This window comes from Eptatretus burgeri, chromosome 16, assembly GCF_056783735.1.
Source record: "Eptatretus burgeri isolate ZD-2024b chromosome 16, Ebu_testis_v1, whole genome shotgun sequence".
NCBI lineage: Eukaryota > Metazoa > Chordata > Myxini > Myxiniformes > Myxinidae > Eptatretus > Eptatretus burgeri.
The window spans coordinates 33005171-33028487 of record NC_140976.1 but is presented as its reverse complement, the minus strand read 5'-3'; the positions used below and the strand labels follow the sequence as shown (position 1 = coordinate 33028487).

Genomic DNA, 23317 nt, shown 5'->3' with positions numbered 1-23317 from the left:
GTGCAGATCAACTTACAATCATGCTCAGGCAGATACGACGAGCCCTTTACAACTTCCAACAATGAAAACAATTGAACGTCTTGAAGTACCGTACTTTGTTGACAGCTGCCAAATCAGCGTGCTACTTAGGAGTATAACTTTTTGACTGCATGAAATGGAATCATCAGTTCAAATAGTTATGGAATTTGGAGATTAAGGGTTGTAGTACCACCTCCTGGTTGCAGCAAAGTGTTGCAACCATTACAGGAAAGACTCTCGGGTGTAATGGGCATGAAGAATGTAATACAGATGGCCAGGTTTGGACAGTCAGATTGAAGGAATAGTCACGGGTTTTTCCCTTTGCCAAGAGTTTCATTCAACTCAACCCAAAGCTCCTCTAAAATAATGGATTTGGTCCTCTAGGCCTTGCTAATGGTTTCATCTCATCAGGACAGATGTTTATATTCATTGTCCATGCTTACCCCCAAAAGCATATGAATTTAAGACAACAACAATGTCAATTATCAGAATTTGGAATTTGCACAAATTAATCTTTTTAAAACAATGATGGCAAAGAGAAAATGAGCAACAAAAACGAGGATTTTCTGCAATTAATGTCTTAAAAAATACAATTACCACCCCAAATGATCCTACTTCAAATGAGTCGGTGGAACATGCAGATCAAAACCCTTAGAAATGGTCTAAAATGCATGGAAGATGTAACACAAGATAATGTTGGATTGTTCTTGCTCCTAAATCAAACAACCCCGCAGAAGACAACCGGTACCTCACCAGCCCAACCAGCACAGTTAAGACGGCCAGAATGTGCTTTTCATGTGTTCAGGAAACGATGTCACTACTTATGCCAAGGAATCGTAATTCTCAACTGGATTTCCTCCACCCACATATTGCACATCACATTTACAACAAGCAAAGCAACACGGTCAAAGTAGTGAATTTCGATCAGGATGTCGATTGCAGAGCACCAAATAATTTTCCACTCTTCCAAATAAAAATTCCAAATTTCCTGACAAATGGAAAATTGCTTTCACTGCCAACGTCATACTGCAGGGGACCTTGGCATCCCGCAAAGCATGTTTCCGAGGAATGAGGAAATTCTATTGACAAAAAACCCATTTAAACTAGTTGGAGAGATGGAATGTTCAATTGCCTTCAAGAGGTATGGAGTGAGTGATTCACCCAGCAGTCCCTCCGTGGAGAAGAAGGGACTTACTCGGAACATCGGATGTGTGGCTTGCAGACGGTAAACAACCATTTTCCAGTCAATCATCCAAAATCCGCAGGTGCACGTACAGCAGAGGCAGCTTAAGAAGACTGTTTAGATGTGGCTAGACAGACATAATCTGATTATAGGATTATATTGACATTCCAAAATTAATCAAAACATGAAGATTTAATAACTTTTGAAAACAATAGGCATTTTATTTTAGTCGTTATTAGCAAGTGCACATCCTGCTGAATGGGATGCTGAAACGTAAACAAGTATAGGCTGCATGTATGAGGACAAATGCATTAGCATGTAGATGTCAGTGCACTTAAACATGAATTACAAAGACATCAGTAGACATGAGTGTACTTTCACTTGAACTATACAAAGAGGTACAGGAATTAGTAGACAATGTACAAACACATATGATATTCAATTAGAAATGAACAGGCAAACAAATATATATATATATATATGAAAATTACATGCCCAGACCAGGAATCTAACCCAGGATATCTGGTGAACTGTCCCAGTACTCTACCTACCTATACCAGTACTCTACCATCTGAGCTGTCTGGGCGACCCACCAGCTGAGCATACAATTCTCCCACATGTAGAAATGCCACTCTCTTTCCCCCGCTGCTTCTGGGGCACTCACTGCCCACCAACTTCATTGCCCACACTGCCCACTGCAGCAATGGCTTGTCCACGAGAGGGTCTTCCCCCCATTGAGGGACAATTCCATGACCGCTATTATTAATCCCAGAAGGCATATTAATGCAACTATATATGAACAGTCAAACAAACATAATTATGTATATGTGGGAAAATTATGCACCCAGACCAGGAATCGAACCCAGGTCCTCTGTTGAACTGTACCAGTGCTCTGATACAGTTCATCAGAGGACCAGGATTGGATTCCAGGTCTGGGTGCGTAATTTTCCCACACATACATATTACATATGATATTTGAAGCCAAGTTCCCTGAATCATGAACCGGGGGTTCAGAAGGGAATGCCAACAGGCCGTCGCATTCTAAAAGGATATTCCAACATTTGATAAATAAAATAACATTTCAGTTCAAGTCCATGTTCCCAATGATCATCCTAAAGTTTCTTCAATGTGTATTATTATAAAGTGTCTAAATGGAAATCATGGTGATTTGTTCAACATTACTTAAGCCAAACAAAGATAACATGTTTGTAAGTCATTATTGTGACGTCATAATCTCACCAGATCGATGAGTAAAGAAATGGAGGAACAAAAAATGTTTTAGAATTCCTTTCATTTCACTTTTTATTTATTTTCAAAAAAGATTTCTGCACAACATCAACGTTCATGCAAGAGCGAGGGACGACAAAGAGAAAAAAAGGCAACACTGTGAAAGTGGAACAAAGGCACCACAGGTGGACACAACAACAAAGGCACCACAGGTGGAATGAACCAGAAAAGAGGGAGAAGAGGGGAGAAAACATAGCAACCTGCAAGTAATGGGGTATGTCCGACTAATGGGGGTAGAAAATATGGAGGAGGGGGCGAGAGGGTGGGGACCTGAGATGGTGGTGCACCGCATGCTCAAAGCCTTGGAGGGAAGAGTGGCATTGAACCATCTCCGGAAGGTATTTACGCAAACAAAAGAGAAAATGAGCAAAATAGTGTGGAGGTATGCGTAAAGTCAGTCTTTTTGGAGTTTAAATCGGAGGAGGTTATCGGAAGAATGCTCGAATCCTGCGGGATCGGAGGAGGGTCGAAGGCCTGAGAGAGCAAGACGACAGAAGAGGTGGTTTAAAAAAAAAAAAACAGAGGCCACTAACCCATCTGTGATGGGACAGCAACAGGCCTTGTGCTATGGCCTCATCGAAACACCTCATTAAAGACGCAATATAGATGGTCATCAAATGCCAACGGTATTGTAAAATCGATGAGGAAACGTTTGTATCAATACCAAGTGAAAAATAAGTATTAATGAAGAAGACAAACATCATGTTCATCGATTACCAAATGGAGGTCATTAAACACACCACAGTCATTAAGCAGTGTTTGACTACGCTGTACCACAAAGAAAACACATACACATCCAATGTCCTCCAATAATATCAAATATCAGAATCACAGCCTAAGCAGAGTTTGCTACATCATGCAGGGCTTAGAAGATGATTGGTTAAGGAGGGGGCGGCACATTGTCAATACATTAAAAACAGATTTAGTGACAATTTTAACGTACTTAAACAAAAAGGATACAACATACAGGGTTACAGATAATGGTGATCGACCAGGAAAACAGAGGAACTGCTCACAATTCATTATTTGAAGGAATCCTTCATTTGATTTCATTTCACAGGATATTTGTTTCCTTTGATGCGGCAACAGTTTGGTACTCATCCCAACTTCCCAAGTTGCCCAGAGGAATTTAAGAGAACCACAAAATATGGTCTACGTGGTAGACCAAAATGGAAAGGCAGGCTGATGAATTATTTCCTAAAAGATAGGGGAGAGGCTTAGATTTCTCTGATGACATAAACAATGGCCTACCTTCCCCTACCATCGACAACACTTACCACAGGTGGTGAACTATGAGTGGAGCTATTCACCGGCGGCGACGTATTGAAGATCCTTGGTATTTGAAGATGCAAGCTCTGAATGAGATAAGTGGACTGCATCTGCAATAAAATAAAATAAAATTTAAAAAAGATCAATTTCATAATGTCGGCATAATATCCATCGCTGCTTCAAGCGAAGCCACATTACTGTGGTCTAATGTTTCAGGAAAACCATTAACAGTAGGAATTTGGGAAAAGGCAAGGACATGACATCCACAATGGACAATTGTGTTGTAGCCCTTCAGGCTGTGAAATGATGGCGATCTCCTTCTTGGATGAAGTCGACGAAACTACTCATTGGGGGCATTATCGTTGTGTATTCGCAGCACATTCCTACTGTTTGAACCATATATTATTTCTCTCACGTCCTGAGAATAAGGCAGCAGGTGTACTCTCATTACCGGGCAGACACTGCGTGCATTCAACTTCATTTATGCAAAAACAAAAACTACTTAGGGTTGCATTTGCTTCACAAGCTCGAACACTATGCAAGACAATAGAAGCAATGCACATAAAATATATATATATATATATATATATATATATATATATATATATATATATATCTATATATATATATATATCTATATATATATATATATATATATATATATATATATATATATATATATATTTATATATATGCATTGTTATTGCAAATGAAGGAGGTTTTTGTTGATCTTTTTTTTATTATTATTTACAAGGGTCAAGGGGTAATATAAAAGTATGAATGGTGTATCAATGTCAGACACAAAGATTTGATCACTAAATGCATTTCAACTTAGTCATTCTTACTCTTACTAGAATTAAGAATTTTTTCTTAATAGAATTTTTTCTTAATTTTTTACTCTTACTAGAATTAAGAATTCTTACTAGAATTAGAATTTTCTCACATTACTTACTAGAAGTTGACATATTTGTCCCTCCGCGACTTTATTCACACACGTGAAAATGTAAAATTCTGATTTGCACAGTGATTTGTTTATAGTTTACTCTCAAAGTTTACCACCGTGATGCTATACATGCAGGAATCATCCAAAGGTTGGAATGGGATACCGCCATGGCCTTTCCAGCGGGCTCCGCTCCATTCCACTTCAATTTTCTCACAGATAGAGACACACACACATATGTATATATATATATATATATATATATATATATATATATATATATATATATATATATATATATATATATATATATATATATATATGATTTGCAAATGTGGGATGGCAGGTCTAAGTTGTCTTGCCTGGGTTTGAATCCAGGTCCAGCTATAAACTGTCATCGTGGTGTTTCACAGGCAGTGTTCAATGTGTGCACTGTCCCTTGGATGGATGTTAAACTGGGCGTCCCGTCTGTTGGTATTGGTTGGTGGATGCCAAAGATCCCACAGTATCCTTTGTGAAGGGTTGACAAGGTATTTCTGGCAGCATGAGCAAATTCCAAATTCATGCCCGAACTACCGCTCGGAGAGGAACGGTAAACTGCCCGGCATGACCCTTGCCAAGTAACTGTTATGACAGCACCATCGCTCTGCAAGAAGGTATGGTACATCGGATCGGATTTACAAATGGAACTTGTTCATTTGGAGAACTCTCCTGGTTTTTTTTTTTTCTCCTTTTGAAGCACAAATTTTTTTTTGCACCAAACGGGAATCAACCCCCAATCAAATTTTACTGGACAAACAATTATGAAACATCCCTTCAGACAACTCGGACACCCCACTCCCACATTAGATTTGATGCCGGTGTTTGTGGTGACCTCATTTCCCACGATTCCAGCCGCCTTGGCATCTGTTCTCGAGACACTGTCCATGGTCTTGCGGCAAACATCTTCAGGATACCATCGAGTTTAATCAGTCAGATTAGTCTGCTCTTCGGTGAAGAATCTCTTCCATAGACTGGCCCATTCTCTTCATCTCTTCACATCGATACCGTCTGGGACGCTTGAATCAATCACTCCAAAAGTTTGCCTTTTGCTCCAGAGAAGCCAACAACACGATTTAAATACAACTGTGTGGATAAAGTTAACAGCTGCCAACTTCCTTATTTGTGTGTCATCTGTCTGTCGTTGTGTTTGAGAACCCGTTAGTCACTGCGCAGAGACTTACAGTAATGATGCGTCCTCTTTCCAATATAATTATTTAATTGTTTTATTGTAATGAAGGATGTAGAATCTGTGCTTGCCTGTATAGCCATACAATTCATGTTCATGAAAAAAAAAAAAGTAAACTTTAACGAGCTATAACTTTGGATGAAGAAGGGAGAGTGTAATTGTAAATATTAGTGCAGTAATTAAATTGATTTACTTTGCCCATGTAGCACCTGAGTTCCCTCTTCACTTTGCGTCCACGTCAGACAATTGAACCTACGTAAAGTACCTTGATGCTCACAATTACAGAGGCTATAACCGCCCGGTTAATCGTTGCAATTCGATTATTTGAAAAGGTCTTTTTAGCATCGGAGTGATGGCACATCATTCCTTTTGGGAAAGTCAATTAGACCTGTGGGACTATTCCGAGAAACCAGTTGGTGACAAATTGCAGCCATAAAGGCGACACAGAAACAGAAGGGAGAAACATGCACTTCGGACAGTGCTATGATTGATGCACTGCACCATCTAAATGATAAAATAAGGTGCAATACATTTTATTTTTACGTTAATAAAGTGAACGGATTGGAAATATTGTTGATGAATGCAGCATAAAGTAAAAGCTACAAATAAAATTGCAATAAATGGCTGAATACCATCTAAACAAAGTTGAACTAGAATGGCACTCGGTAGAGCGCATAACTCCATCAGGCTGTACAGTTTACATTTTGGATCCCACTGATAGGCCGGATCTGCATCCGGACCTGAACCAAAATTGAATCGCCTTGTTCTTGTCACCTGTCCAAATCATCTACCAACTCATCTACCAAGTTTTGTCATAATCTGTCCACAACCTTTTGAGATATCATGATATATATATATATATATATATATATATATATATATATATATATATATATATATATATATATATATATATATATATATCTACATATTATAGTGACCTGCAAAAGTATTCCCTGCCCTTCCAAAGTTTTCACATTTTGATGCCACCTGAGCTTATTCCATGATGCTTTCAAATCAAACTTAATACTGCACATAGAGTCTTCACAAACTACTCCAAAGTGATAAAGCTAAAAAAAAATGCAGATAAAATATGAATAAGTTGGATTAACAGAGAAAATCACATGATTCTCAATTGCAGAAGTATTCAAACGCTTTGCCTAATTAACCATAAATCACTTCAGGAGAAAATTACTTGTTTGAAAGGTTACAAAACAAGTGTAAAACTTTTCACGTCTCTGTAATCAGTGGTTTAAGTAAAAAAAATTAAGCTCCCCCACTTCTTGTGTATGGCAGCATAGCTGCCTGGGTAGCAATGATTTCTTGGAAGTGTGACTGTGTCGCTGATGCAGTGCCCCTCAACCAGTACACACCGGTACTTATTTAGCTGACCTTGGAAAGATGACAGGCTGAGTCAATCCCCTGGTGTATTAATTCAGTGGCCAACGGGGCTTCAACTCAAGACTGAAGGATCCCAAGCCACCACCCTAACCAAGAAGCCAACACCAGACTATAGCTCCCACACTTATCGAAGGAGTATTAAGGTGCAACTCACTTGGACAATCAACAAGGAAAACGTAAAGACAAACGACATTTCCAAAGAAGTCAGACATAGAGTGGTGGAGAACCACCTTTCAGGTCATGTCAGGTCAGGAATGGGGGCATGCACCGGAGCAGCTCGTTGCTGCATCCACTTTCCGCCGGTACTCCAGGGGCCTCCGTCTGGCCATCTTCCAAGCAGATGCCTGGCCCAACCCCTTGAGATGCTAATCAACCTGCTGCAACCACGAGACACATTTTTGGCCCATTGGCCTCCTCCACTCATGAGGCTCCCTCACTGAGAGAATCTGGTGATCAGGATCTGCATCAGGAAAACAAGCCACATGTCCATACAGCCGCAGCTGAAGCTCAAGGACGATGCAGGTGACAAATCTCATTTGAGTCTCTCTCAGAAGCCGCTCATTGGACACAAAGTCGACCAATGATAGCCAAGGATTCTCCGAAGAGACCTGGTACCAAAGGAATTAAGTCTCCATCTCAGATCCCTGGTCTGAGTCCAAGTCTCACAACCACAAAACAAGACTGGAAACACCAAGGACCTGAAGACTCAGACTTTCTTCCAACTGCACAGGTACCAGCAGTGGCAGACCACATGATCCCATGAATCCATGACTCCCCAGTTTTGACCCAGATGTCTATTGACCTCTGACTCACAGCCAGCAGAGACATTAATATCACTGCCAAGGTAAGCTTATCTCTCCGTGACCTCAACATCCTCACCACAAACTGGTACAGACAAGATAGCAGCATCCAAGATGTCATTGAAAGCCTGGATCTCAGTTTTGACCCAGGAAACCCATAATCCCAGCAGCTCTGACTTCTCATTCAGCACCTAGAGGGTCCCCAAAAGGATATCCAGAGTCTCCGCAAAATGACTGCATCATCTGCAAAATCAAGGACAGAGATCTTTACATTCCCAAACGATGCACCGCAGCTTTATCTCTCCGACATCCTCTCCAGAATCCAGTCCATACAAGCGCTGAAAACTGTGGGAGCCAGAACCAGGTGAAAACTCCTCACCAGAACAGGTGAGGAAAAAGCATGTATCCCTTGGCAAAGTCCAATAACGACTGGTAATAAGTCAGAGATGGTATCACCACATCTCACAGCACTCTCAGTACCACTGTAAAGTTCAGACATCAGAGGGATCAGTTTTGTTGGCACCACAAAAAGACAAAAATCCTCCAGAGGGCATACCGAGTCACTGAATGAAACACCTTGCAGAGAACAACATAGGCTGCAAGCAGCACCTGCCGAAACTCTCATCTGTGTCCAGTGAGGACTGAAAAGGCAAGGATACGATCAATCCATCCATCCATCCATTGAGGCCATACTCCATGCTGAGCGTTGGTGCTGCCTAAGCAGTCTCCTTGGCTATTGGGCACAATCCTGGGCAGTTTGCCACTTGGACACAGGATACCAGCAAGCTGGCACTCATTTTGCTGACCTCAGAAGGATGACAGACAGAGTCAACCCCACCTGGTCTTAATTCAACAGCCGAGTGGGATTTGAACTCAGGATCGTCGGATCCCAAGCCCACAACCCTATCCATTAAGATATGGTCACTCATTGGCCTCTTTGGTGTAAAGCCTGACTGCTGTTGGCGCTGGTGCTCAAGCAGATGGTGGTGAACCCTATCAAGAATTATCCGAGCAAAGACCTTGCCCAGCACTGAGGGCAGTGTCACTCCTTGGTAGTTGTTGCAGTCTTGGCGATCACCCTTCCCTTTCCAGAGAAGGACAACAAGGCGCCTCTCCCAGTCAGTTCGGATGATTGTGTTCCAAGCAGAGCACGGAACTGCATGCAACGACACGAGTGCAGCATTTCCACCAACCTTGAGAAGTACAGCAAAGATACCACAGATCCCAAGAGCTTCACCCCATTTCAACCGGTTCACCGCAGCCTATGTTTCTACAAATGAAGGTGGATCACAGTTGATTGGAGGGTCACAAACAGGGTAACACTCCTGTCATCCAATTCAACAGCTGGTGGATCAGCCTGGCACAGCCGCTCAAAGAAAGAGGCCCAGCGTGCCTTCACTTCGGACTCCTCTGTCAAGTGCCCACTACCCTCTGCTCCAACTGCAGTACACCGAGGGATGGGCTTGGGATGAAAGCAATGCACGAATTCCCCTGTATGCAGGGCGATAATCACTTAACCACAGGTGATGCTATACCCCTTACAGATTCCACACACATAGGCCTCCTTGTCCACCATCAGCACATGTCCAGTTTTACGCCTCAACTTCCTGAGCAGCTCACCTCTGCCATTATGCCTGGCCCTGCAACTCTGATCAATTTTATCCAGTTTTCTTTGAGAGACAACATTCTTCTTCGCCCTGTGCGGAGTTCCAAGATATCCAAAGGAAACATCAAGGGTGGTGTTCTTCAAGGCACTCTACAACTCTTCAGGATTCCCCAAAGCAACCAGACCCCCCCCCCCTAAATCCCCACTCAGCCTGTTCGCAATCTCCCCAGCTACCCTCTCATCCTTGGGCTTGACAACATCCAGCCTCGGCTGGATGGTACCATTCTCCCAGATTTAAGCTGCAACTTCAGAGTTGCTACCACAATCCTGTGGTCAGTATTGAGGTTCTCAGTACTTCGGTAGACCCTGCAGTTCTGGATCATCCTCCAGCCACCATCAACGAGCACATGGTCAATCTCCTTTGCAAGGCCATCAGAGTTGGAATATCAATTTCAGCGATGAGCCTGTGGGCATTGAAACCATGAACCAGCCACCCTAGGTCAATGACTTCTTGCAAAATCAAAGAACTTCGTGCTATTCTGGTTCACAGTTACAGACCCATGGGGACTGACACATGTATCCCTATCAGTTCCAGTCGTTGCATTGAAATCTCCAAAACTAGAATAGTTTCTCGCCTGGGGCACTAATCAACCACAGACTCGAGCGCAGCATAGAATGCATCCTTCTCAGTGAGATCACTCACCTCAGTCGGAGCATATACATAGACCAGAGAAATGACACCCAAGGAATGACGAATCCTTTGTCTCAGAATATGCTAGTTGACCGGTGTTATCTCAATTATCATTGGAGTCAGCTTATTGGACACAGCTACAGCAACTCCTTGAGCACGGTGACCATCAAAGTGGCCAGAACTATTGTAGGTGTAACCCCCGCCATGATCTCATCACTATCCGGTCTCTGAAGCTCAGAGAGTGCTGCAATACTGATGTTCAAACGCTTGAGCTCAGAGATAGGTAATCATACTCTCTTTGGGACAGAACATTCCAGGCACCCACCCAAAGGGACCACCTCAGGTGAACCAAAGGAGACCACCGTCTGGTGGACAACCCCTCAGCACCACCATGACACACCCTACCGCAATCTTACCCAGGAAGGTTACCCCATGATTTTCCTCCTATCATCAAAGAGTGGGTGCCCCGAAGGCGTTGACCCAATCCCGTCATCTGGTGAGCTGCTCTGCGAAGGGAATCTGCACAGGAGGTACTCCCATGGATTGGTTTTCAGGAGAGGAGAGAGGGTTATAAGAAGATTTCAAAGTCATTCATTATCGTTTTGAGTTCGGTGATATCCATCATTAAGAAGTGGAAGACATATCATACCACCGTGACTCTTCTCAGATCAGTTAGCTCATCCAAACTTAGCAGCCGGGCAAGCAGGAAACTGGTTTTGAATGTCACCGTCAATCCAACAATGACTTTGAAAGATCTGCAAGGCTTTATGTCTGAGATGTGGTCAGTGTTCATCAATCAACAATATCCCGTTCCCTTCAAAAAGCTGGCCTGTGGACAGTGAGCCAGAAAGAAGCCATTCCTGAAAAAGACACATCTAAAAAGCTTATTTGGAGTTTGTGAAAAAAAAAAACCTTTATGATACTGCAGGCATGTGGAGAGAAGTTTTGTGGTCAGATGAGACAAAAATTGAACTTTGTGGTCTAAATTGAAAGTGTTACGTCTGGCACAACCCTAACACTGAACATCACACAGTCAACACCATCCCTTCTATCAAGCATGGTGGTGGCAGCATCGTGTTATGGGGATACTTTCCATCAGCAGGGACTGGCAAGCTTGTCAGGATAGAAGGGACAATGGACGATGCAAAGTACAGGAGAATCCGAGATGAAAACCTGCTCGAGTCAGCCATGAATCTGAAACTGGGTAGGAGATTCACATTTCAGCAGGACAATGATCTGAAACACAAATCTAAAGCCACACTGGAGTGGCTGAATAAGAAGAAAATAAATGTTCTTGAGTGGCCCAGTCAAAGTCCTAACTTGAACCCAATTGAACATTAATGGTGAGATTTGAAGATTGCAGTCCATCGACGATCCCCACCAAACTTGCCAGAGCTAGAGAAATTTTCACTTGAAGAATGGGCAAAGATTTGACCATCTCACTGTGTCAAGCTGGTGGAGACCTCCCCCAAAAACACTCGTAGCATTCATTACTGCAAAAGGTGTTTCCACCAAGTTCTGACCGAAGGGGCTGAACACTTTTACAGCCAGTGAATTTTGATTTGTGCATTTTTTTACAGGTATTCCTGACGTGTAACCCGATTCAGCTAAAACAGTGCTTCGTTTGATCTCCGCAGATATAAATTTAAAAGTTCATTTGGAAAAATTGTCTATACATCATTCGTCATTCATCTAAATGTACCATTTCATTGGTAGGGGGTGAATACTTTTGCAGGCCACTGTATAGTTTTTAGCCCGATCTCTCAATGGCGAAGAATCACTTAAAAACTCTAGTATCTGGATGAAGATGCGGATCTTTACCAAAATCGAAACATTTCGTTCCTGTCCCATACCTAACCCGTCGACCAAGTTTCGGCCAAATCCATCAATAACTTTCTGAGATATCCTGCTCACAGACAGACAGACAAACAGACGACAAACAGACAGACGGACAGAGAAGGGTGAAAACATAACCTCTGTCGACCTTCGGTGGCGGAGGTAATAAAAACAAGTTAATTGTGCTACTGTACCTGAAAGTAAACCATCCAGTAAGGGACAATGGCAGTAAAAACCAGCACCACCCCATAAAGACTCTTTGTGCTGCCATCACAATTTCTCAGACGGGTGGTGGTAACTTCCCTGTGGCTGCTGGGATGGAATTGAGAAAGACATTGGTTTTAGAGGTGAGGAAAAAGCAAAGTGGACACAGGCCATTAGTATTACTTTAAAAAAAATAATTATAATAAAAAATGAAACTTCTTCAAAAGACTTCGTCTTGCTTTAGTCCAATTGTGGGGCCAGTTCAATTGCCACCAGCCACACAAGACTTATATTTTACAATGTGGAAAATAAATGTACGAGTAGAAAGATGATGTTTAAATCAATTTTTAAAAAAAGGGTTTTAAATAGAAGTTGAAAATTTAATTTTAAGATAATGTGATTACGGTTAAATGGTCATTATTTTCCAGGAGGAAGATCCGAACGAGGACTTCGAACCTGTGGTTCTCAGCAACATTCTGCTGCCTGTGCCGAAACCTGGAGAACATGTCTCGGAAATTAATCTTGATCGACTCCCACTTTCTACCGAAGCTGTTCTCCGACACATAAGCAGAACGACCACTGAGAAAAGTGATGAGAGAAAGTGCCACACAGGCTACAGGAAGGACATATCCCCAGAAGAAGCTGATGTTCTGCTGAATGTAGCAGACGAAGCCGAGAGAGAAGATGGCTCCAATGTTGATGCACCAGTAGAAGATGTTAAAAAAATGGCGCAGAGTCTCTGGCCCTCTGTCTCTCACCTGCAGAAAACAACGCGAGTCGTCACATTGGGTGTTTGTATGTTTATGTGTACGTAATAATTTATTTCTTTATCTATTAATCGTGCATTTCATTTTCTATCATCAACACAGTGGTGAGAGTCCTGTTTCACAGGTGTTTCGTTCCCATCATGGGTTGCCCTTTTGGGTGTCATTTTCTGAGTGTGCCCCATTAATGGCCATGACCACCGAGCACAAGGCAATACAATTGTCATCACGAGATTGGTGACAGTTGAACTGGGAGAATATTGCACACGTAGAAAATGTGAAAGTATCACCATGGGTAAACACGTATACTAATGTCAGTGCAGATACCAGAAACAAAGCGATTGAGAAGTGCTTTCAGAGCGGGTTTAAACATTTTTATGGGCATTTAGGTATTTGGAAGGACAATTGATAACCTGAGACAATGAGTGGATGGAAGGATTACGATCAACGTGGGAACAAGCCGACAAATTAATGGATTAACCCATTTTTAAGAGCACAGCTATATTTCTTAGAAAACAACACAGCAATATTTTTAAAGGAAAAAAAGAAAACATTTACAACTAGAAGGGCACTCGGGAGAGTGTATACCTCCGCCACATCAAGCCTAATCCACGAGAACATATCAGGCTGAATACATTTTTGAAATATCATGCCATGTATCGTTTGTGGCCCGATCTCTCAATGGTGAAGAATCACTTTGAATATTAAATAATTCTCGTCTCTAGATATGGATTCTGATCTTCACACCATAATCGAATCAATTCGTCCTTGTCACACACCTAAGTTGTCCATTAAGTTTTGTCATAATCCGTCCACAACTTTTTGAGACATTGGTTCACGAAAAAAATAAGTGACCACTATATTCGTTATTGTTGTGTGTTTGTCTGTCTGTATGTCTGTCTGTATGTCTGTATGTCTGTCTGCCTCGAACATAGCTCCATGAGTTTTGATCCGATCCTGACAAAATTTTGGTGGGAGGTTTATATCATGATCTCGTTGTGTTTTCCTGAGAATGGGCATGGTGCGCCCAAAAAACATGTGTTTTTATGGGGTAGCCGATTTCAATTTGCATCTTCTCCGAGGGGGTTTGTCGAATCTGGCAGGGGTTTCGGTATTTGGTTAGCCCAATGGCACCTGCATAGCCCCACGGAGTTCGATTTTTCATTTTTGTCCCAAGGTCAAGGTCACAAGGTCACGTACTTAGAAAATTTCGAATTTTGACATAAAAATCATACGACCACCCAAACTTTGAGAGCTAGGATGACAATATTTTTTATGCATAATCTTGAGGTCATTCCCCACCGAAAGTCTTGAAACCATTTTGCTCTATCTCGAACACCTTGCCCGTGGCGCCCCCTTCAAGTTTGTTTTTACGCCGATTTCATCAAAGTATGGATAATCCGAGGAGTGCGAAATGCCATATAGCCTATATGACGTTATATTGTTCCTGGAATGTTCCAGAGGAAGTTTTGCACCAAAGGTCATAATCCTTGACCTTTGACCTTTAAAGTTCACAAAGGTCAAATTTTCAAAGTTGTAGGAATCGAACCGGGTTTTCGACCTTCTTCGACGAACTAACTCCAATAAGCTATAGCACGTATCCTGTTTCCTTATTTTAATGTCCACAACATTGTTTTGTGACCTTTAAAGGTTATGCAAAGGTCAATTTTTGAAAGTTGTTGAACGAAACCGGGTTTTCGACATTTTTCAGCTAATAACCTGTCACTCCTACCACATCATGTTGATCATTTTTATAATTTGGTCAAACATTATCACATTGTCTCATCCTTGACATCTGAAACAATCTACATCGTCAAATACCGCTCGTGAACCATCGTCGTCTTCAGACTTGTCATGTTATATATTGGTTTAGCCCTATCAATGGTGAAGAATGGCTTAAAAAATTATCGGATTCGGATCTTCACCAAAAATGAATCAATTCTTTCTTGTCACACACCCAAAGTGTCCACCAAGTTTTGTCCGAATCTGTCGACAACTTTTTGAGATATTGTGCTATATATCGTTTTGGGCCCTATCTCTCAATGGTGAAGAATCACTGAAAAAATCATCAGATCCGGATCCGAAATGATTACTGGTGATCAGTTAGAGAAAATAGTAGCAGCTACTTGATGGCATTTCTGCAACATGTTCATTAAACGTGGGCATGTTTTTTTATATATAGTTAACTCCTGTCTGTTACAAATAAAAGAACCAATTGAGGAATCAAAATCAGGTGCTTCCTGTTTGAAAAAAATTTCGGAAGAGATGCAAATAACAAGACAGTATCACCAGGAATTTACACTGTAGTTTCAAGACAGCATTTATTACATCAAAACATAGTTTGGCCGATTACATGATACGCTTTCAAATTTAAATGGAAACAATTTTGAAAATTGCACCCAATTGCTGCGCACTGGCGCATCATCAAATATCTGCCCCATCCATGAGCCCCAAACACTTGCTGGGAATATAAAAGAATGTTAACAATGTGATCGACAAATACATAATGAAATTCAGTTGAAATTTCACAAGTCGGCGAGAACAGAGGATGTCGATGTGCAAAGTTCATGCCCATTGAGTTTGGTCAAAATTATTCAGAAAAAGTTAAAGTGGCCAAGTAATTACAAGCTAAACTCGAAGGACACTCGGGAAAGGGAATACCTCCGCCAGGCTAATCCGTTTATGTTTTGTATCCCACTGAGAGGCTGGATCTCGATTTGGATCTGAACTAAAATTTAACCAGCTTGTTCTTGTCACCTAACCAACTCACCCACCAGGTTTCGGCCGAATCCGTCCATAACTTTTTCAAATATCCTGCCATATAATTATCGTCTTCGCCCTGTCACTCAATGATAAAGAATCACTTTAAAAATTCTCGGATCCGGATTCGGATTCAGATCTTCACCAAAGTCGAATCAATTCTTCCTTGTTACATACCCGAACTGCTCACCAAGTTTGCCCGGAATCCATCCACAACTTTTTGAGATATCCTGATATTTGTCGTTTTTGGCCCAATTTCCCAATTGTGAAGAATCACTTTAAAAAATTCTCAGATCCAGATCCGGATTTGGATCTTCACCGAAATCTAATCACATACCCAAGCTCTCCACAAAATTTCGTCAAAATCTGTCTTCAACTTTTGGATATATTTTGTTCAAAAACAAACAAACAAGAAAAAGATGTCGTGCAGAGCATGTTACTTGCAAAATCCACCCCCCCCCCCATCTCCAAAGGTTTCCATGGATACATCAAATTGTCCACTTCATGAAGATTAAAATTGACAATCTTAATCAAAGCTCAGGTCAATTAGATGAAAATTGATTATTTTTCAGATTGAAATTGATCATTTTAGAAGTTTGACCTCGAGTTGACCTTTGACATTTTGACGTCAAAAATAGCTGTTTTCCCAATTCAGTGATGGACTATGCAAATCCCGTTCAACTTTCAAGTTAATAGGATGTAAATTGACGATTTTTCAGTTGAAAATTGATGATTTTAGAAGTTTGACTTTGAGTTGACCTTTAATCTTTTGACCTCAAAAATATTTGGTTTCCCAATCCAGTGAGGCAATATGCATATCTTGTTCAAATTTCAAGTCAATTGGGTGAAAAATGATGATTTTAGAAAAAAATATGGCAACAAACCAGTTAAGACAGGAAGTTGTATCGGACTCGGTGACTCCTTCAAAGAACCCTGAGAGCAAAGTTGCCACGGAATGGAGAAAATGCTCTATGAAGTCAAACATCTAAAAATGTTGCTGTCCTTAAGTTTTTGTTATTTTTTAAACAACAGAAAATTGGTCCTCATAATGTAAAAGTAAAACTATAAATGAGGATATAACACTTTGGCCAATGTGATTTGTGGAGAGGGGATCATTCTGCCTTTCAACGGCCGCCTAAGGCGATCACAACTGCTGAAATAGGCCACTTAGGACAAAGGAATTGGCCATTTGATCCATCATCCATCCATGCCTGTGCTTTTTTTGCAAACACGGTTAACTTGATTTATCAATTTACTTCTATTTGATCAACTAACTCCGTTGTTTCTATTCACTTAATAAAATTTAATTACCAGCTCTGGCATCCAGCTTGAATTATTTACCAGAACCACAAGAAGCTTACAAAACATAGCAGACCAACAACAAAAAGGCCACAATTTGGGGTGCGATGGTAAGTATTCAGCTTCCAAAGCTCAAACCAGGAGACCATCCTTTGATATTTTGACTTTGTGTTTGAGACTTAGAGACCACCCATGAATGAGGCTCTGAGACTTCCAGCTCCGAAGTGTGCTCACGTGTCGGTTCGATTGGCTCTGCTCCTTCATTCTTTATCTCTTCCTTTTCTCAATGTCTCCAAACTGAATCTTCATTGAAAGAAATGCTTCTTCCTTCCTCCACCTTTCTTCAAAAGCTTTAGATACATTTTAAAATATTTCACTTTCCTTATTTCTCTGTTATGAACACTCCGTGTGTTCTTCTTCATCAAGAGATATATAGACCTCTTCTACTTCAGAAGGATTATTTTCCAAACCCGTCTCTCAAAGAAACATTTGGTCCATCAACCCTCCTCCCGTGCCGAGAGCACCACCTTCCTCTGTGCCTTCAACAAAAAATATTTCCACCCATCCCATGATCTTTGTCTCCATAGATCCAGCTTGGGAATCTTGAGAAGTCCAGATTGCAGAGACTGTCTGCTCTCAACAATGAATTCCCCTTCACGACCTATGATGGTGGCGAATCGCTCAATGTCAGTACACTCCCCAACATCACCGACAAGCACGCGTCCTTCCAACCTCTCCCTTTCTAGAGGTTCCCCTCTTCAGCATTCCTACACTTCCTGTCACTCTTTTTGCATTCTCACTCACAGCTTCCCCTTGTCACGCCTCCTCTTGGCTTTGCCTTCATCCTGCTCCTCGCAGCTTCCCCCCTCGTCCCGCCCATCTCAGCTTCCCCCATTGTCCTGCCCCTATTACCTTCCCCGCTCATTCTGCACCCTTCCATCTCCCCCTCCCCCCATCAGTCAGCACCCTATAATCCCACCCATTCTGCTCCCTACCCTCAGCCTCCCAGCCATTCCCCTCCCCCCATGCCCTGCACCATCCCAGCCTCCCTCCCGTCCCACAACCTCCCAGACTCCTTCCCCCAAACCGCAGTCTCCCAGTCCCCCCATCCCACAACCTTGCAGCCACCACCACCTCCGGTCTCACGATCAGCCATGATCTTTCCTGGGCAAACCGCATTTCAAAGTTGGCCACAAAAGCCAGCTGCCGACTGGGCAACCTTCATCGTACATAGTCCTTCTTTGACACACCTGAACTCCATTCCACCTACGAGCCTTTCATCTGTTTCTTGATGGAGTACAGCTATCCCCTCAGGGCTGGTGCCCCTGCCTCACACCTGACTCAGCTTGATGCCGTGGAAACCAAGCACTCAAGATCATTGGAATCTCCTGAGTTGGAGCGGAGACTATGGTCCTTTCACATTCCTATCACAGACAAGTCGGTGCTCTCTCTGTCTTCTACTGCCTTCATTCAGGTGTTGCACTCTCTGCTCTTTCAGTGATTTGTCACATCCCCCCCTCCCCAAGGTTTTTGCATGGTGCAAGCGGTCCACCAGCATTCCCCTTCTGATGAAACTCCTAAAATCCAGAATCACTGCTCACCTCCATTCATTCATTCCTCTTTTTTTCCATCTGTGGAACCAACTTGCACATTTTCTTCAATCTCATTCTTCTCTCCATCTCTTCAAGACACCTGTTCACCACCATGTCAGTCATCTCCCATCCAAAACCAATATCTTTTTTATTTTTTTTATTTTTTACCCCTGGCAGCCCCCACCCCCTCCCACCTTCATGCCCATCTATTTCCAAATTTCCAGTTTTGTGCACCCAGTGCGTCCTTCCCGACCCCTCATTCTTCCACACATCCCTTCTTTGTCCAAGTCTCCCTGTAATATGTCCCTAAACCTTGCTATCAGTGTCCCCCCAACTCCTTAGGCTATTTCTACTGTCATTTTTGTTCTGTGGCATCCTGATCCATTCTTTGTTCTGGCTCTTCAATTCAACCTAAATTCAATTCAACCCAGGGGTAGTCATCATGTGCACCAGAGGTTAGTTTCTGTTGGATGAATCCTTGCCAGGAATCAAATTTAGCATCAGATAGATCAATGGTGAGAATGTTGCACTCTACTCTTGGTCAAGCAACCCTTTTAAAGAGCGATGAAAATATAATTAAAATTATTACTGTATTTCATCAGAAAGTTTATAGCAAGCAGTTCAACACAAAACATCAAATGTAATGTAAAAAGGCAAAAATTGACAAGAATCGGTGGTATGTCGCCCACCTGGTCGGCCCCAAATGGCGTGATGTTAGGCTTGAGTGAGGATACACTCAAAGCAATGACAACCAGGCAGCCGTACACCACGGACGAGCAATACGCACCAGCATCATTGCTCGACGTTATCAAAGTCCTGTTAAATGACCCACACAAGACGTTGGATGTCGCAGAGTTCAACGTCATGGGCAACCACATGGCACCGAGGAGGTATAAGAGGAGGCTGAGCATGATGGTATTGAAACGGCCCAGAAGTGCATCAGCAAGCCATCCTCCAAGAGGTGAAAATAGGTACGTCAATCCCATAAACAACAGCTGTGTTTCAATGGCTTGTACGGCTTGCCACTTCAGTACATCATTGAGAAAAAGTACTAAATTACCCGAAATACCATAAAAGGCCAATCGCTCCAGGGTTTCAGCCAACAGGACTGTGGCACAGGCAAGCTTGCGACCTTGGAAACCAACCAGCGCCTTGGAGTACCTCCGAGTAAGCAGCGGAACGCATTCTTCGTCCATTTTATTGTCCACGTCAGAAAGTGCGTATCAGAGAGAAAGTCCTCCCATGCATAAATGGAACCAAACATAAACTCGACATAACGGCTTGGCTAAAATTACCAGGAAGTAATGAGGACTTCTGCTTTTGTCAGAGCTTTTCACAGTGTGTGGGCCATTCCAAGAAGCACACAACTGGGAACTCAGATGACATGAGGCTTGCGATGCTGTCCATGGTGCAAGTTCCTGTTTAAGAGCTTGAGTTACATTTTGTAAGATCTTCCTCATTTGCTGTTATTTTTCCCCATGAAAGAACCAAAATGAACTCTGCTACATACCACCAATTCTTGTCAATTTTGGCCTTTTTACATTACATTTGATGTTGAGTATTAAATTGCTTGAGATAAACTTTCTGATGAAATACAGTAATAATTTTTATTATATTTTCATCGCTTTAAAATCTGATTAATGTGATGATTAATAGACTTTCAAAACATGCGTCAATATTATGGATACAGATGAAACTAGAAGGGCACACAGTAGAGCGCATACCTCCACCACGTAATGACTGATCCATGAAAACATATCGGGCACAATACATTTTTGAATAAATATCATGCTGTATATCGTTTTTGGCCCCATCTCTCAATGGTGAAGAATCACTTGGAAAATTAAATAATTCTCGTATCCTGATCCTTATTCGGATCTTCACCAAAATCAAATCAATTTGTCATGGTCAAACAGCAACCTGTCCATCAAGTTTCATCCAAATCCGTCAACAACTTTTTGAGATATCGTGCTATATATTTGTTTAGCCCTATCTTTCGATGGTGAAGAATCAAACAAAAAATTATCAGATCCAGATCCGGATTCAGATCTTCATCAAAATTTAACCAATTCTTCCTTGTCACACACCCAACGTGTCCACCAAGGTTCGTCCAAATCCATCCACAACTTTTTGAGATACCGTGCTGTATATCATTTTTGGCCCTATCTCTCAATGGTGAAGAATCACTTAAGAAATTCTAGTAGTTGGATGCGGATCCGGATCCGGAGCTTCACCAAAACCTAATCATTTCGTCCTTGTCACACACCCAACCTGCCCACCAAATTTCATCTGGATCCGTCGACAACTTTTTGAGATATTCTACACACAGACAAACAGACAGACAGACAAAGAGACAAACAAGAAAAAGACCTCGTGCAGAGCACAATACTTGCAAAACCCATAAAACAAATTTGACCTCAAAAATAATTGGTGGTTGAATTCAGTGACCAAATATGCAACTCTTCTTCAAATTTCCGGTCAATCGGATGAAAATTGACAATTGTAGAAATTCAGCCTCTATGTTGATCTCAAAAATAATTGGTGGTTGAATTCAGTGACCAAATATGCAACTCCTCTTCAAATTTCCGGTCAATCGGATGAAAATTGACAATTGTAGAAATTCAGACTATATGTTGATCTCAAAAATAATTGGCTGGTTGAATTCCATGTCCTGAAATATAAAAATCCTCTTCAAATTTCAAGTCAATCTGATGAAAATTGAGGATTTTAGAAATCTCACCTAAGTTGTTGACCTTTGGCCTATGTTGACCTTTTGACCTTTTTAACCTCAAAAACAATAGGCCTCTTCTTTATCGCAAACTCTACCATGTGGTGAAGTTTCCTGAAGATCACTTTAAAATTGTGACCTGTATGCAATAAACAGGTGGACAAACAGACAAACAGAATAACAAAATCGACAAACCAATATACTTAAAAAATCTCCGATTTTGCAAGTAACAAACAAACAGAGAGACAGAGGGAGGGGGGGTGGTGAAAACATAACCTCCTAACCTTGGGTGGTGGAGGTAATTACAGGCAGCTCTTTTAATCCATTAAGAAACTGTTGTTCAGTGTATAACAGGAAACAGACAGCTCATCAATTATTGTGATGGAAAAGCTTGCAGGTATTTTATTATGCAGTACCTGCTGATATATGTTGAGCCTGCTAGTAATTGAGTCATTCGCGCTGACAGCATTTGAGATAACATGGCTCAGTTTAGGCTAGCAGTACAGCATATATTAATAGTTATATTATGCAAGTAGTAAATACTAAGTAGTAATGTTCTATCCTTCTAGACATCTGCACTCCCCATTCCCATCCCCCCTCTCATTCCCTGCCCTCCATCTCACTTTCCTCCACCCCACTGCCTTTGTGTTCCTGTTGCCCTTCCTTGCAAGCACAAACACCTAGATATTGTGAATCTTTTACAAAAAGGAGAAGCATCCGTCCATGTGCTATATGCTTCATTCTAAACTCTAAAGGGTTCTTGCTGTAGTGGAATAATAAAAATTGTGCGTTTTTGGAAAGAGAATTTATCGATTTCCTTGGATGGAAAGCAAATAATCAATTTCCTTGGTTGCAAAACTAATAATCGATTTTCTTGGTTCGAAAGCAAATAATCAATTTCCTTGGTTGGAAAGCAAATAATCGATTTCCTTGGTTGGAAACCTAATAATCGATTTCCTCGGTTGGAAAGCAAATAATCGATTTTCTTGGTTGGAAAGCTATAATCGATTTTCTTGGTTGGAAAGCAAATAATCGATTTCCTTGGTTGGAAAGCTAATAATCTATTTCCTTGGTTGGAAAGCAAATAATTGATTTCCTTGGTTGGAAAGCAAATAATCGATTTCCTTGGTTGGAAACCTAATAATCGATTTCCTTGGTTGGAAAGCAAATAATCGATTTCCTTGGTTGGAAAGCTAATAATCGATTTCCTTGGTTGGAAAGCAAATAATTGATTTCCTTGGTTGGAAAGCAAATAATCGATTTTCTTGGTTGGAAAGCTATAATCGATTTTCTTGGTTGGAAACCTAATAATCGATTTTCTTGGTTGGAAAGCTATAATCGATTTTCTTGGTTGGAAGCAAATAATCGATTTCCTTGGTTGGAAAGCTAATAATCGATTTCCTTGGTTGGAAAGCAAATAATTGATTTCCTTGGTTGGAAAGCAAATAATCGATTTTCTTGGTTGGAAAGCTAATAATCGATTTCCTTGGTTGGAGAGCAAATAATCTATTTCCTTGGTTGGAAAGCTATGATCGATTTCCTTGGTTGAAAAGCCAATAATTCATTTCCTTGGTGGGAAAGCTAATAATTGATTTCCTTGGTTGGAAAGCTAATTAACGATTTCCTTGGTTGGAAAGCTAATAATCGATTTCCTTGGTTGGAGAGCTAATAATCGATTTCCTTGGTTGGAGAGCAAATAATGTATTTCCTT

At 41.4% G+C, this 23317-nt stretch overlaps 1 protein-coding gene across 2 annotated transcripts in view; it reads right to left on the bottom strand.

Annotated features, from left to right (window-relative positions):
• Positions 1-20165, bottom strand: part of SLC15A4 (solute carrier family 15 member 4) — a 103117-nt gene extending 82952 nt beyond the window's left edge. The window contains exons 1-4 of one of the 2 annotated variants that reach the window (XM_085858706.1): positions 19568-20165; positions 12920-13221; positions 12454-12571; positions 3766-3867 (exon numbers count right to left, since the gene is read on the bottom strand). In XM_085858706.1, the coding sequence (XP_085714832.1) occupies positions 3766-3867; positions 12454-12571; positions 12920-13221; positions 19568-20074 (1029 nt within the window). In that variant the 5' untranslated portion in view covers positions 20075-20165. The remainder of the gene's footprint in view (positions 1-3765; positions 3868-12453; positions 12572-12919; positions 13222-19567) is intronic. The other variant, XM_085858707.1, reaches the window with a different exon arrangement.
• Positions 20166-23317: the final 3152 nt, after the last annotated feature.